The sequence below is a fragment of the Camponotus floridanus genome, unplaced genomic scaffold (genome assembly GCF_003227725.1).
Source record: "Camponotus floridanus strain SB8 unplaced genomic scaffold, Cflo_v7.5 scaffold160, whole genome shotgun sequence".
NCBI lineage: Eukaryota > Metazoa > Arthropoda > Insecta > Hymenoptera > Formicidae > Camponotus > Camponotus floridanus.
This window is the reverse complement of record NW_020229282.1, coordinates 364,352-380,455: the sequence shown is the minus strand read 5'-3', so window position 1 is coordinate 380,455 and position 16,104 is coordinate 364,352. Positions and strand designations below refer to the sequence as shown.

At 39.7% G+C, this 16,104-nt stretch overlaps 2 protein-coding genes across 3 annotated transcripts in view; both read left to right on the top strand.

Moving 5' to 3' along the window:
• The first annotated feature begins 1,004 nt into the window (after positions 1-1,004).
• LOC105249039 (cytochrome c-2) lies at positions 1,005-3,956 on the top strand. Its single transcript, XM_011254184.3, has 4 exons — positions 1,005-1,208; positions 2,785-2,844; positions 3,033-3,174; positions 3,341-3,956. The coding sequence occupies exons 2-4, from the start codon at positions 2,806-2,808 to the stop codon at positions 3,484-3,486; spliced, it is 327 nt and encodes a 108-aa protein (XP_011252486.1). The 5' UTR covers positions 1,005-1,208; positions 2,785-2,805; the 3' UTR covers positions 3,487-3,956.
• Positions 3,957-4,268: 312 nt separating this feature from the next.
• LOC105249042 (rap1 GTPase-activating protein 1) overlaps positions 4,269-16,104 on the top strand; it is a 101,313-nt gene continuing 89,477 nt past the window's right edge. Inside the window, exon 1 of one of the 2 annotated variants that reach the window (XM_011254186.3) lies at positions 4,269-5,024. In XM_011254186.3, the coding sequence (XP_011252488.1) occupies positions 4,636-5,024 (389 nt within the window). In that variant the 5' untranslated portion in view covers positions 4,269-4,635. Of the gene's footprint in view, positions 5,025-13,295; positions 13,930-16,104 lie in introns of those variants that run through there. The other variant, XM_011254187.3, reaches the window with a different exon arrangement.

Sequence of the window (16,104 nt, the reverse complement as noted above, 5' to 3'; positions counted from 1 at the left end):
CCGCTGACTGTCCGCTTGTCAGCTTCCCGCTGTCCGCTGTCCCGCTGTCCGCTTCCCGCTGCCCTCACTCGCCGCGCTTGTCCCGCCTGTCCGCTGTCCCGCTCCGCTCCCCCGCTGTTCCGCTCCGCTGTCCCGCGTCTGTCCGCTCGCCGCTTCGTGCCGCTTGCTCCGCTTCACCGCTGTCCGCTTTCCGCCGGTCCGCTTCCCGACTTGCTTTCCGCTTCCCGCCGCTTCCGCTGTGTCCGCTTCTGCGCTGTTCCCGCTGTACTTGCTGCTTGCCCGCTGCCGCTGAGATCGCGTTGCGTGAGATGACCCGACTTCTCCCGAAAATTGCAAAAACGCTAAAAGAGCTGTCGCACAATTCCTGATTGTGACAAACCGAACGCCCGCTTCCTCTCCGCTGTCCGTGTCCCACTTCCCGCTTGGCCGACTTCCGGCTGTCCGCTTTCCCGCTTCGTCCGCGCCGCTTTCCCGCTGTCCGCGTCCCTCTCCTCGCGGATGTCTGCGACCACGAAATAATAAAGAGAAGAACTATAAACAGAACGCCCGCTGTCGCTTCCCCGCTGTCGTTATCGGCGCCTTCCGCTTTCCGCTTCCCGCTGTCCGCTCCGCGGGCGTCGCTTTCCCGCGTTCCGCTGTTCCGCTTCCCGCTTTCCCGCTCCGCTGTGCCTGTACTTCACGCTGTCCGCTTCCCGCGTCGCTGTCCGGCTTCCCGCTTCCGCTGTCAGCTTCCCGCTGCGCTTCCCGCCGCTGTCCGCTGTCGCTGCTCGCTGCTTTCCCGCTGTCCGCATCTCGTGTTAAAGTATGATTTCTCATATAATCTGCCATGAGACTGCAGAGAAAGCCAGCTTAAGAACCTGTATATTTAAGAACCTTGAGTATAGATAGCTACACAAAGTGTGCACTATCTGCACTATCGGACGCCATTTTTGCTCCGTCTTATTTTATTGAGATTAAAATTGCGGTACTTTGTTGATCTAGTGACTTTATGGTGGCCAGTTCCTCGTCGCCATCTAGCGTTCGTCCTTCCAATGACATGTACGTATGCACGAACATACACACGTACACTCGTGTACGGCGGTGTTGCGTCAGCCATTGAATTAGCCCGAATTCGCACTTGCCAGTGGTGGACCAGTGGCTCTGGACTCTAGATCGATCGGCATCGCTGTCGAACGAGCTACAATTTTCCCGTGTGACAGGAACGCTCGGTGAGTAGGACGAGCACGCACATACGCAGGAAGCGTGCACGCACAGTGCGTATTGAAGATAGACGAGCGTCTTTGCTTTCCCGAATTGATGTCACTTTAGTCCTCGCGATGACCTGGTACCACGTGCTCGCTCGCGTCAGTGAAACGCGATCCCGATCGATCGTGTTATCTAATCAGATTCACGCGATTTCGGAAAACGCGCTTTTACGAAAGGTAGAGTTTGAACAAATTCGCGGCATCTTTTTCTCTCGTTCTTTTTGTCGCCCCGTTCCCGACCCCATACAAGCGCGTGAGACGAGAACGAATTACGTAACACGTCTAACCCTGGTCCTGAGCCAGTATTGGAATCTTAGAAGCAAATCTTTCAACCGGATTTTAGGATCGTGCAACTCCTTGTCCGCGGCCTAGGGGGGGTGGAAATGTCATCATCGATTGATCGAAATGGCGGTAATCGCGATTTTATATATTTTTTGCTTTCAATGGTACAGATGATTTACAGAGAATCGGATATGAGGTAATTCGATTTTGATAAATCGAGCTCAAAGTTCGATCTTGACCGCACGTGATTGTACATCCCCTCCCTCCCTTTTTATAATACATATTTTTTATTCATCCCGATCTTGAATGAACTTGGTTACGACATGTGATATCATTTATCACGTTTGATGCCACGTGTTGCAAATAGTTTCTTTGATTTAAAACAGTTTGTTAAATGTAATTTTGATGGTATTAGTATGATTGCTTAAGCTTTAAAGTTCCATGAGCGTGACGTGTCATCAAAATCCTCCGGATACGTCACACACGTGTGACATGTATGACGAAAGAATTGAATTTCTTACATAACAAAAAAAGAACAAATATTGAATCAATGTAATAATATTACAATTTATTAAATTTTAAGAAACAGAGAGAGAGAGAAATATTACATAAAATTTTTAATATAGCAATTATATATTTAGAATTTTAAATTATATAATAGACAAAGAATCTGTCGTTATATAACTATTTACATGTCAAACATTATAAAGATGAGAGAGAAAGAAAGAGATTCAAGATTTATAAATATTTTATGGAATATTTTAAATAAATTTAAAATTAAATTTGTTTATCATCTGTATCTGAATTAGAAGTGTTTAGAGTATATTTTCGTTCTTTGTTGACCAATGCTTATGTATTTCATTTGCATTCGTTGGCAAAGCAAATTGTTAGTAGAAACAAATATTCTCTTGCTGGCGCCAATTTTTCGAAATTGCTCTTACGAAAGTACATATCATCGCATCTGTGATTGAAAGGTCGTTATCGATGACTATCTTGGTTATTTAAATTTAATTTTTAATTCAAATTTTAATTTTATTAAAATTATGTATTTCTTATTAATATTATTCTTATTTTTAATGTTATTATCATATACATTTGTATATACATTCATTAAACAAGTAAACTTTTTAATGGAATTTACATTAAACATTAAAATAATAAAATATTTAATAAATTATACATGTACAGATGATAAAGATTAGTTTCTCTATTTTCTTAATATTACAATTCTCGATAATAATTGAATTTTTTTTTTCAGATTAGAGAATTTTAAGCAAATATGGGTGTCCCGGCAGGTGATCCAGAGAAAGGAAAGAAGGTAACGTGTTAAATTATATTTATATTAAATATTTTGCAAGTGTGACATAATATGTTAGCGATATTAAAATAATAGATATGGTAAATAGTGAATGATGGTGTGATGGAGGACAATTCTATAAATAATATAATGCAATAACAGTCCTAAATGGTAATGTACTCACGCAATTGCCTATTTTGTTTTTCTAGCTTTTCATCCAAAGATGCGCACAGTGCCATACTGTTGAAGCGGGTGGCAAACACAAAGTAGGTCCTAATTTACATGGTCTCATAGGTAGGAAAACCGGTCAAGCTGCGGGTTACCTATATACCGATGCCAATAAAGCAAAAGGTACAGACTTAGTAATTTATTAAAATAATAATTAAAGCGATAAACTTAGAAATTAGCATTCAAAATTTCATTTTTTCTCATATATATTTAACGATATAATTTATTTAATATGTTTTAATGTAATTTGAGCATCCAATTTTAATTTGTGCGTAAAACTACTTTTCAGGTATCACTTGGAATAAGGATACCCTATTCGAGTACCTGGAAAATCCAAAGAAGTACATTCCCGGCACGAAAATGGTGTTTGCCGGATTAAAGAAACCGCAGGAACGGGGTGACCTTATTGCTTATCTTGAACAAGCGACGAAATAAGTGTCCTACCTCTCCTCCCCGCGTGCATGCCACCAATTGTAAAAATCGCGACAAATGCGAGGAAGCACGCGCGAAATGCCATGCATGGTGGAGCGATATTAGTACGATTATCATCTCATCACACTCCTCCCACTCATCTCACTCGTGTTCATCTCATGGACTCCCCACTCGATGGTATTCAAAGCGTTCGTGATCAACTAGTAATGAATTGTTATTCTATTATTGATATAAGTAGGCAAGTATGTACTAATATGATAGCGGGATTCAGCTAGCTGAATCCTGCTTCTTCTCTTTTTCTTCATCGAAGAAATGTTCTCAGGAACGCGAAACCATGCGAATGGTTGAGCTATTCCTCTCGCATCCTGCGAATTCGCGCGTCCCTATTTATTCTCATTATATCGATTGAGTCATGCAGCGAGTGTTGATCTGTAAATCAAAGACAGAATACAAACTAGGCAATTGAAAATTTATAATTGTGTTCTCTTTGCCAAATTATTTTGAACGGTTGGACTAAAGTATTTATGAGGCATTAATTGTCATTGACATGTTATGATTTTCAAACATCGATTAGATTGAACAAATACCACCGTGTTGCTATGTTGAATGTTCGAGCATTTTATCGCTTTTATATATTACACCTTCCTTATCTTATTATTATTAGTATTTCCTCTTTATTTAAGGAACTTTAAAATTGATAAAAGCTGAACAGAAAGGATGCGGTTGCCGCCGACAGGAAGTCTATGGCTTGTTTAGAATTTTGCTTGGTTTCTTGGTAAAATTTGATAGCACTTGTTCTCTGTGCAACATTCTAATGTAACACGTTGTGCGGTTCAGATAAAAATTAAATATTTCGAATAGTGTTACGGAATATTACGAATAGTATAATAGAATTTAACGCGTAAATGATAATCGTTTGAAAAATTTTAATTATTTGTGATAATCAATCGGGAAGAAAGTACTGTAACAGACTTAATTTAACTGCATATAATTTGTTATTTTAATTCTTATTTTTCAAACTTGTGTTTTTTTTCAGAGTTTTGGTTTACATTGAGAAATTATCTTGATTCTTTATACGTATATGATGATAAATTTCTAATCTGACAAGTGTGTTTGCATAAAGTGTGCTTGAATAAATCGTTCTCAAAAATTATGACGAATAAATCAGAATCGCCCGATCGGGCTTTTTCGAGCATCGACAGCAATAGTGTTGCAAGGCCGAAAGATAAGACGTCTTTGAGACTACGATTGGGCCACATCTTTAGTTCTAGTGGATTTAAGAGTCCCAAGAGTCCGAAAAGCGTGTCGAGCTCGCGTGGCTCGAGTCCTAGTCATGGTAGTCCTCGTGCCAGGATGAGATATTCCTGGCAACTGGGAACTTCTGATGGCGAGGATAATCGATCGCCGCGTTCGCCGGAAAGCGGAATATCGAGTTTTTCGTCGTCGTCGAAGTCGTCGTCGATCGGCATGAATGCGATAAGCTCGCCCAAAAGTCCGTCTACGCCGAAAAGCCCCTGCTCCTCGATATGGCATATCGATAGGTGAGTTTGCTTATTTGCATATTTTTGCAAAATTGACGTATGCTATAAATTGATTTTGTACATACCCATGTATTAGACAAAAAATTTTATCTGTGTGGTCAGTTATTGAAGGGGGAAAAAAAGAAAAAAAAGTAAATTTTATTAATAAATATTATAATAGTACATTTTTTAAAGACATTTAAGAGTTCCAACAAATTTAGATTTAAATGATAAATTATAAAATTTAATCTTTTCTCTTGTTCCTTGCTGAAAATGTATAAAATTAGTTTTTTTCATCAATTCATATATCGGAAACAACATTTGCATTGTTAGAATTTAATTTGTATGCTATATAAAATTAATTACATGTAATTAGTTTAGTAATTTTTTTATAATTTAATTTTTTAACAAAATTTTTGTATTTTCTTTACATTGAGATATTTATATTTTCTTGGTGATTATTTAAGACTAGTTATATTTATATATTTTTAAACACATATACTTGTGAGGATTTTATGAATATACTTCCCACTCTTTGATATATTTATAACACGTATATAAAATTATATGACGAATAATCCTTTTTTTTATTCTTTGTGGGCGTTTCGCTGACCTGGAATTACGATATAGCGTTTGTCAAAGGGTAACTTGAACTATTTTTACCCCCGACAGGCGCACGACACACCTCCAATGAAAGATTATTCCGGCGGAACAGATAAACGCACTTACCGCTGTGTACATTAGTAACGTTTGCATGGTGTTTGTAAAACACACTATGTAAGCTGTTTAATCAGATTCCGCTAATATGGTCATATGATTCTCATATCACGTGATAACACGCGAGCCTCAGATTAGCCTAATCAAACTGAGAGCTACGTGTGTTTAATTGACAGTTTTATCATCACATTATTTTCTCCAATATAATATAAACATTTAAAAAATTAAATTTATTAAAATTTAGTTAGAAATTTGAAAAAATCAAATTAACATTTTCTCAGAATATATAAATTAATATAAACTAAAAACTACAAAAGAGGTAATTTTATTAAAATTGCCTTAGAAAGAGAGGGGGAAATATATTAAAACTAAAAGTTAAAATTATTAATTATTATTTTCCACGAAAAACATGAAAATTAAATTAAAAATAACTCAATTTTATAGTGATATAGACATATATATCTCTGCTTTATACATAGCTATTTTTTCTCTGTATATTCTTGCATTAATATTTAAATATCAAAAAAGACATATATTATAAACATATTATACTGGTTTTAGGCATTGTTATCTAAGGACTTTATTCAAATATTCTGACCGCATTTCATGGCAGACGTAACCGCGGAGTTTCATGCATAATCATGCGCGGTTTTCCATACACAGGAAGAGAAGTCCAAGAACGGATGTATCGATCGGGATGGATAGCTTTATGTTTGCCGAGCGAACACCGGTTTCTTACCCCGTGTCAGATAACGAAGATAAAAATGAGAGAAATTGCCTTTGACAAATGTTCGAGGTACCGGTCAAAGTTGCAGTGTCAAGCGAATCGGTGATCTAGGGATTATCCGAATGACTCTTGTCGCAAATATAGTATAATGTACACATTCTGAATCACGTAAGATGAGATTACTATGCAAATATAGAAGGTAATCGTGTTTGCATAAAGCAAACAAGGCAGCCAGGGGGATGAAGTTTTACGGTTTTTACGTTTCTTTAGTCAGTTTCTTAAGCGCTTTTTAATTGAACGAAGAAAAGGGTACCTATTTTCTGAAAAAACATGAAAAACTTGAAAATTCTTGAAAAAAAAAAGAGAATAAATACCTTTCCTTTCTGGAGAGTGATACTAAAAATGATTTGCTTTGCAAGGTGGAAAAAATGTTCTATATTTTTTTATAATTATATGACTATATTCATAAAAATAAATGCGCGAAACAAATTTCAGAAATTTATAAACACCTGTCTTCTTTCTTTAAAAAGTGTCTCTACGTGTGTTTCAAATTTTACCTAATTCGAGACATCTGCGAGAGACGTGGTCTTAAGTACGCAAAGCTTGTTAAAATAAATTACATCGAAATTGAATAATAAGGACACCTTAACGATGTCGATTTGGAGTCTCCGTCATAGCACTTGTGTAAGATAAGTTAACAAACGAAACGCGAATTTTATTATATACGAAAGTAGGGCAGATTTCAAAAATTTCAAGGATGAACGAGGGAGAGGGGGGGCACGAATAATCCTCGCGGGGTTCGCGTTTCGGCAGCCGTGTTCGATGGATGTCGGAGCTTTTTCGTAGACCATCGAAAAACCACTAAGCGTGCCGGGTCGATGCAGCGCCGGCGCTGTGGAATGCGCGACCAACGAAGACGAAGACGAGGAACGACCCCACCATCGTCGTGCACCGTCCGAACGATCGCGTCGACGTGCAGGCTGCGCGACGAAGAGGAGGCACCTCGCCACCTCCCTCTCCTCTCCCCCTTCTCCCGTTCCCTCCTGCTCTCGGTTTCGATGCACCCCGTCGTCGTGTTCCGCAGAACGCTACGCGCCGCGCACGGAACCGCTGTAGAAGCTCGCGCGTTCACCAGTTAGAGGAATCGACGTCCGAGCTCGGCGAACGAGCTGCAGTGACCAAACACGAGTCGATCGGGTGAGTGACGATTAGAAAATTCGCGTCGACTCTGCCTTGGGAACTTGGAGAACCGTTTCACTCCGGAATCAAGCTAATCTAGAGGCAATTTAGAACAGCTAGAATATAGTAATGGAATAGTATGAGAGATCATTTGTAGACTTTGATATTTTTTTTCATTACTCACCATGATATATTTATTCCGCGAATGTCTTTCACTAGGCTAGATCACATTCGACTCTCGCATTCTACGGTTGACAGATCGATTTAACGTGGCTTTGACATTTAACGACTATTGATCTGATCCCTGAAACCATCATAGCGAAGTCTAAGTATGTCGATGGTTATCGGCGATCATGGCACATTAATTGAAGCACAAATGTTTTATAACTATTAAAATATGTTTATTTTATTTTATTTTTTTTTAATAATTGTTATTTTTGCAGATGTTTATAACAAAAAAAATTGCAAAGACGTCTATCGCGATCCTAATCCCTCGAATATTTAGAAAAAGGTTTTAATATTCTAGATATATCTTGACTCGCTCTCTCAAGTCGTTATACTTGTCATGCTTATCGATTGTCAATTAATCAATAATTTATGCGGGAAGACTTAGGTTTATTGTTAGCGATTTAAGATAATCGACCAACACGACTAGGATGGACGCTTCGGAAAACGATTGGACTCTTCGAGATGATCGTGAATTCTTAGTTTCTTTCTCTCTCTTTCTCAAATAAATTCTATTCTCTAAAGTATCGAAAACCATTAGAAAAACTTATCGGATAATCAAGTTATTGAGATACCGAAATAATTCATAAATATAAATCTATTATTTTTCTTTCCTTCTTCTTTCTAAAGTATGTGAGCGAAAAAATATTATTAATACATTTAATTTTATAATTTTCACAGTCATATTAATTGCGAATTGAAATTGACATAATGTTCGAATTTTGATATATACGCGAAAATAATTTTTTTGATTAGTGTTTTTATGCATGGCTATAAATTTGCTTTCTTGAATGTGAAAAATTAATCTTCAATTTCACAATTAGGATATGAAAATACGTGTAAATCCATGATGATATTTTCGAATATGTACGCAGATGTACAACGTTTACTAATATTTTGCTTGGGCCAATGACTCGTTAACCTTTGTTGCTGATATCCATCAAGTAAGGCTCATTCAATGAAGTAGCGCGTGCAGGTCTAAGGACGGCCTCGAGCAACGACCAAGATTTAGGACACGGAATCTGTCGACATGCGTGTATGCACAATTGCACATGCGTATATATATATATATGCGCGCAAATACACGAGCTCGCGATAATATGTCAGATGATTTATGTATTTATTTTGCAAAGTAAAACAAGTAATTATTTCTTGAAAAAAATTAATTTAAACAGAAATCAATTTATGATAAATGAAAAGAAAAATATCAATGGCAAATATCGAATGTTCAAAAATTAAAATTTTTCTCTACGAGAAATTTTTTTTCTAAAAGAAAACTTAATGAACAAAAAAAATTGTAGTTAATTTTCACAAAAATCTTTAAGAGCAGATTATCCTAAAATAGAAAAGCTCGAAAGCCTTGAGTATTTCTTTCTCTGTATTCCGAATTTTTCTCTTTGTATATTTGAAAGAAGAAAGAACGAAAGAAAAAGCGTGGGGAAATGTGCGGTATCTGTGGAAAGTCAACGTGAATCGGTCGAAATTATACTTAATTACAATTGCAGCTGCGAGTTAGCACGGTGCGTATGATGAAATGTGCATTTACTGCTATTAAAGATGCGTGACATCACGATCGCGTAATGCAGATGACTGGCGGTTGTATACGAAGAGAAAGAGAGAGAGGAAAAGAAGATATAAACAGATAAAATCATCACAAAAAACTAATGGATAGAGACAGGCTTATCATAACTTTTGCAACCATGTTCGTAAACGTTAATCAAAGTTAGCCGATTATTTGTAGAGGCAAATTGAAAGAGAAAGATAGAGACCACGTGCTTCTCAGCTGACTAATGAATTTTTAAATAAACAGATGGAGCGAAAATTAGTATTTCAGCTCGTAAAAAACCGAATAAAAGGAAAAGGCGGTATCGAGAGCGAGAAAGGTCATGTATGATGTCAGCCCGCACATCATCGGACGAAAAGTAGGTCTAGGGAATCAGCTGGTCGAAAGAGACGCGTGCGCCAACCGAGACGCCCACCTAGCGATTGCGCACTCCTGGAAAACAGCGGTTTCGTAACAGTATAATAAACAGAGCCGTATAATATACGGAGCAACGCTGACTCGCGTTTCTTTCGACACGCACGACATGCGTATAAAAAAATTCGAAAGAAAATTTCTTCAACATAGGGACGAACATGCGGTATTAAAGTCGCGTTTGCGAGTGGATGAAGACGATAATCAATGAAGCATATGATTGATTAAAAAGTGAAATGCTAAGATTTTATAAAAATTGAGTGTGTTGTTGAAAAAATTATTGCTCTTCGAAATTAAAGATTGTATATCATCCTGAGAACGAGATTATATACTCTATTTTTTGCTTCGTGTGTGCATTAGAGACGACCGTGATCAAATAGACGCGAATAAACATAGTCAAGACTGATGCCGCATTTACGCGAAAAGATCTCCCTTCGCTTTTCCAAGTTTATCGCGGAATAATTGCAATTGGAGATTTATCAAAAATAATTGCTCGCGGGCCTGTGGAATTCAACGTCTTACATCACGTCTTACATGAATAAAAATATAGAGAAGTAGAAAAAATATACGAGATATTAGGTTTGGCTTCCGCGGTTCTAGGATTTGAGCCGCGTAAATTCTTCATTTCATTTCAACGTTTCGTGGACATATCAGTTCACTTCATCAGGGAAGAACAACCTGGGACTACATAATATCCCAAAGAATCAGGTTTCTCTTCCCTGATGAAGTGAACTGAAATATTCCCGACATTCACCGTCTTTCTATAAAACATTACGTTAACGTTCTCGTTCTCCAAGTTCCATCTCTGACGCGAATACGATGACCACTTCTCCTCCAATCTTTCTCTCACCTCATCATTTTTTCTCTCGCACGCAACAGCGGACATGAAGTACTCCCCGCAGCAGCAACAGCAGCAGCAGAAACAGAGGAAGTCGGAGAGCAGCGACGCGGCATCCATGGACGCGACGTCGCCGTCCGTTGCCCAGGAGCAACGCAAGACCTCGTCGACATCGTCGTCGACGCGGGCCACCGTTTGCCGCTCGCCATCCACCGGTATGTTCGCCTGGATGCGGGTGTTCCGGCTGGCATCGATGCTGCACCAGGTCGGCTGCTAAGATCCTCCACCGCGAGCGCGGGGCCTGCGAGGGAGAAACAGAGAGAGAGAGAAAGAGAGAGGAAGGAAGAAAGGAAGAGTCGATAGAAGAACCCGTATCTTAAACAATCTCAGATTAATAATTAATATCTTGCAACAGCGGTGAGACGCGCACAGGAGGTTCTACTTGGTTCCCTTCGCGCGTCGCGATATTTATATATATATATACGTAAATATATATATATATATTTATACACGGCCAAGTCGTTAACAAATCGTAGGAACGCGGCCGATGTCGTAGCTCGATCATAGTGCGTTACGCGAATGGCGAGTCCTAGAGACCCGATTCGCCGCGTAGATGTCGTAAATTGGGCCGCGCCCAGGTAGCATCCTGGTGCGAGTAGGGGTTTCCTTTCGAAGATACTTTCTCGAATAAGCCATTTATTTACAATACGTATCTTCTCGCCCTTCGACGACTTCGTTGAATAGTTTGGAGTCGCGAAAGGGATCCGATTATTATTCCATATCGCGCGTAACATTCTCGTTTCACTCTAGTCGGGATGCCCGCGTAATCCTTACAATCTAATTTAGATTATCGCCCCCTCTCCCGCAGGAATTTGGCGCGGCCCGAGTCGCACACGCAGCCGCACGCAGAGCAGAATGTCTCGCGTATGTCTCGCGAGTAACGTCGTATATTATTTTTGGATGAGTGAATTGATTAAAGAGATTCGGAGGGAGGGGGAGGGGCTCGCGTTTCGACGAGGAGGATGCGACGTTACTCGCGAAACGTCGATCGCAATTAGCCGATTAATCGACCGATCGGTCGGTCCTTCCTTAGCGTAAACCTCGTAATTGGGAAGATGGATTCGTTGCTTGGAGGATGATTTCCCTCTCGGGAAACGCTCGTTATTCAACGGGCGTCGAGTATACGTCTGCCATAGTGATGTTGAACGTAGTCGAACCATATACGTCACCGAATGTCACAACGTCTCCGCGAACAGCTGATTGACGTTTGATTTTTCGATCTGTAATTCATCCGCGATCCGTTGAGTTTCTCCCCGTTCCCCCCGATTGTTCGATGACGTTACCGTACACCCCCAATTGCGCACCGTGGATTCTATTTTTATATAGCATGTATACACGCAAACGACGAGACGTGCCGTTTTTTTCGCGAAGCACCGCGCTTCGTCGCAAGCGAGAGAAAAATGGTGAGATCCGGTTAACAAGGTGCGCCTTCCCTCCCGTTGCCCTTCCCTGTCGTTCCTCGTCCCTTCCCCGTCCCGCTTCGCCCTATTCTCCCCCTCGGATCCGCGAGGAAGTTACGCGACTTCCTCTAGGGTGTCTGCGATTACGTCCGATTCCCCCGTTGATTGTCTCGTCACGTTCTCTCAACGCCGAGCTCTATCGATGTTATATCTCGTTGATCGTTACATGAATATATTTTATGATTGCGCAGATTCACTAATAAATTAAATATTTGCTTTAACTCGTGTCGCAGTCTGCCGTTGTTTTTCCCTTTCAAACAATTTCATTAGTTTGTTCAAATATGTAGCATCGAAAAATATAACAATATAATTCTGAATGAAAAAGAGTTGTTGTATACAATTATGATCAATAATTGTTAGATATAAAAATTAAGTATGTCATACGATTCAATGAGTCGGTGCTCATTCGCCAAAATTTCCTTAATTAACAATTCTTTTTCTCTTTATTAATATCAAGTATTTTTTAAACGATAATAAAATTAACGAGATATTCAAAAGTAAAGAAAAGTGAAAATTTATTGAAAAATATATGTAAAATTTAATTTAATTTTAATCGATTAATGTATCTAAAAATTAAATATGTGCAAATGAATATGATGTATATGAGATTATACAGGAAATTACATCGATTAAGATAATTCTATTAATGAAAGTATTCACAAAATATTAAATAGACTTTAAAAATATAGCATACGCCAGCGCCCTCAGAAAATACTGTGGCCCAAATAAGAAACATCAAGCCAAGTTAAGCACTGATGGTAACAAGAGAAAATTTGAATTTTTAATCGAATTTTTACATAAATCTTTAAATCAAGGGAGATAATAGAACGAATCTAAAATAAAGATTAATTCATTTGTATAAATAAAATTGAATTAATTTTTATTTTATTCATTCTATTCCTTTTTTATCGATCCTCACAATCATTTCATATTAATAAATATTACATACCTATAGTATCTCTCGATGCGAAATGGATCGTTCATTACCATTGAAATGAATCGATACGAACGTGAGCCCGGAGGAAGATCGTTCCTAAATGTTTATCACGGCGGAGCGCGTGACCCACCTTACCGGCCAAGCCAGCCGCGAATCTCCGCGGGGGGGCGGCAGCCGCGCGACGCGAAGGTCGTCGCAGTGACGCGCGCGCGAGGGAGGAGGACGGTCCATCTCGCGTCCGCGCGTAGTCCTTCGTCTCTCCTCTCCTCTCGCGCGTCCCGGTATCGCGATCGCTTGCTTCTCCCGGTATCGCAGAAAGGAGCGCGCTCGCGCGCCCCACGGATCGCGCGGTGCCGTCAGTGAGACCTTTTTCCGCGAGGCAAGATTCGATTACGCGCGCGAAAGAGGAGAAAGAATCGCGCGAGGCTCCGCGTCGACACCTGTCAATCCGCGGCTGACTTCGCGCAAGTGCGACTATCGCGGATCGTCTTCGGTGCTCGCGACCGCTCGTCTAGTCGTCGGCGATATCTGAATGAGACATGCGGCGACCCTTGACCCGTCATCTCTCCGAGGGTGGCGGCAGCGGGGTCGGTGCCACGACCGACAACGGCCTCGGCAGCGGCGCCGGCAGGCGACAACTACGCTCGTCAGCGAAGGAGGGCGGCGACGAGCGCGGATACACCTGGACCTGCCGCGATTACAGCCATCACCTGTCGTTCGCTGACCTCCTCAAGGCCCCCGCGCCCCCGCCCGAGTGTCGGGGACGCGCGACCGTCTCCCCGGAGGCCCGGAGCAGCGCGATCCACAGGTAGGGTGCTTAACCCCGTTACTTTTTTCCTCCCCCGATCCCTCCTCCCGCTTCCTCTCTCTCTCTCTCTCTATGAGCTCTTCTTTCGCCTTATCGCGTATATACCCGGTGAGGATGTACTACGTTTCGTATTTGGAAAGCGATTCGAAATTTCTGACCCGAAGCAAACTTCTCTCCGGTAATAATCCCTCTCCGCTCACGTCGTCGTTAGAAAGCAATTACGAGATCGCCATTGTGGTTTATTAATGCATCAGTGCTGCGTATATCTCGAGTCGAATATGTTTCCGGCGTTATTATTATCTCTCTAGAAGGCCGAGTAAATACCTTTTGTATGATTCAATGAAATCCATTGGCTACGATCAACATTGCTTACATAGGTGTCGTTACAAGGTTCCAAGCGTTATTGAAACTCTTGTATTTCATCTCTTTTATCTTATTTATCTTACTAAATATATATATCATATTTATTCTTAATTTACACAATGCAATTTTTTGGAGAAAATGGGAATTTGTTCAAATAAATAAATAAATAAAAATTGGCATAACTTGGCATTGTGTCAATGTAGATTTAATTTTTATTTTTTGAGAATAGAGATTCCCTGGAAAGTCTTCCTGCAAATCATGAATAATTTTATGTGTACAGTTGTGTATTATTAACTTTATATGTATATATATTGTGGATAATTGTGTTATTAAAATAATGTAAAATGATATGATGTATACTGAAATTATATATGTAATATTATTTTACGTAAGTATTGTAATGATGCAATTATTACAATAAACATATTGTATATGAATTAATATGAGATCGAAATTATATATCGTAATTTCAATATACATCATTTTACTTTTTACATATTTATTATAATAATATAATCCCCCAATATATACATGAATATAAAATATTACATCTAATTTTCTACATCAATTTCTCGCTTAGAAAATCCGTTCCATCAAATACCGTGATATTTGCCTTGCATAACGAAGGGGATCATTTATGCGGAGTGTCAAAGGGAGAGATACCAGAGAGAAAGAGAGAGAGAGAGAGAAAGAGAGAGGACATCCTCATTCCAGCCTACATCGACCTAGCGGGCGATCGTCGATCGACCGTCGAGCGGAGATGATCGTTGAGTAATAAATTAGATTCGCTAGGTGCCGGGAATGATGCGATCGCGGTGGCAAGTAGAGCGGGCGCTGCAGGGTAATGCAGGGCAAACGGAAGAGGAACGGAAACGACCTTGAGGAGAGGAGGCGCGCAGCGCTACCTCGATCGGCGGGATGACCCCGCTATTTCGATTAGCTAACGGAGCTGCCGTTCGTTCGTTCGTTGCGCGACCGGAACACCAGGAACTGGGTCAGCTGGCTTTTTTAAAGGCTTCGCGCGCGCGCTTCCCTCCTCCCCCCGTTCCTCCCTTTCCATCCTTATCCGTCACGATGAATGAATGAGGCGCGTTATGTAAAATCGCTCGACGAGCGATAAATATAAACCGAGAGATCCCGGTATTAATAGAAACGCACCGCCAATTATTTTTACTGCAAATTATTATTTTTCTCTCATCAGAGAAAAAGGATATCCGTTCACTTGGAGCAAGTGCTTTATTATATTTGTGTATAATATTAATGATAATAACGGATATAACGTGGTGTTTTAAAATTTCTAGGTTTCTCCCTTTTTTTACGGAATTGAAACGATTATACTTGATTAAAAGTTATAAGAAGACCGGTATTTGTGAATTTATGGAGGATATCCGTAAAATATTGACGTTCAATATTATTTCGATAAATGGATTTCTGCCGTATTTGATTATCCTGTCAGTAAGATTGAGTTGGCGAGATTCTCATCACGCTTCGTAATATCTTAGAGTCTCGAGAGAGGAAAAGAGAGAGGGAGAAATTAAAAAAATATTAAAAAACCAATTATATTAAACAAAGTATTATAAAGAAACGTAATTTTATCTCTTCAATTTTGTATTCATATAATTTTTCCGTGCTTTTATAAACACATTTCTTCGAAATTTTCGGCAACATACGTTAAATATTTAAAAAAACATTTAACGTTATATCATTAGCCTCCATATTTTTCGGCTAATTAGTCGCAAAATTATTTTGAATATTGCTTGCAAATGTCTCCCGCGTCAGATTATCGTGTCTCGAGACCGAGAGACAAGTCGG

Bases quoted from the DNA above. Each gene is read 5' to 3' on its own strand.
- LOC105249039 (XM_011254184.3), top strand. From the start codon at position 2,806: ATGGGTGTCCCGGCAGGTGATCCAGAGAAAGGAAAGAAG. The intron at 2,845-3,032 runs GTAACGTGTTAA...TTGTTTTTCTAG, and splicing joins ATCCAGAGAAAGGAAAGAAG to CTTTTCATCCAAAGATGCGC. The intron at 3,175-3,340 runs GTACAGACTTAG...ACTACTTTTCAG, and splicing joins CGATGCCAATAAAGCAAAAG to GTATCACTTGGAATAAGGAT.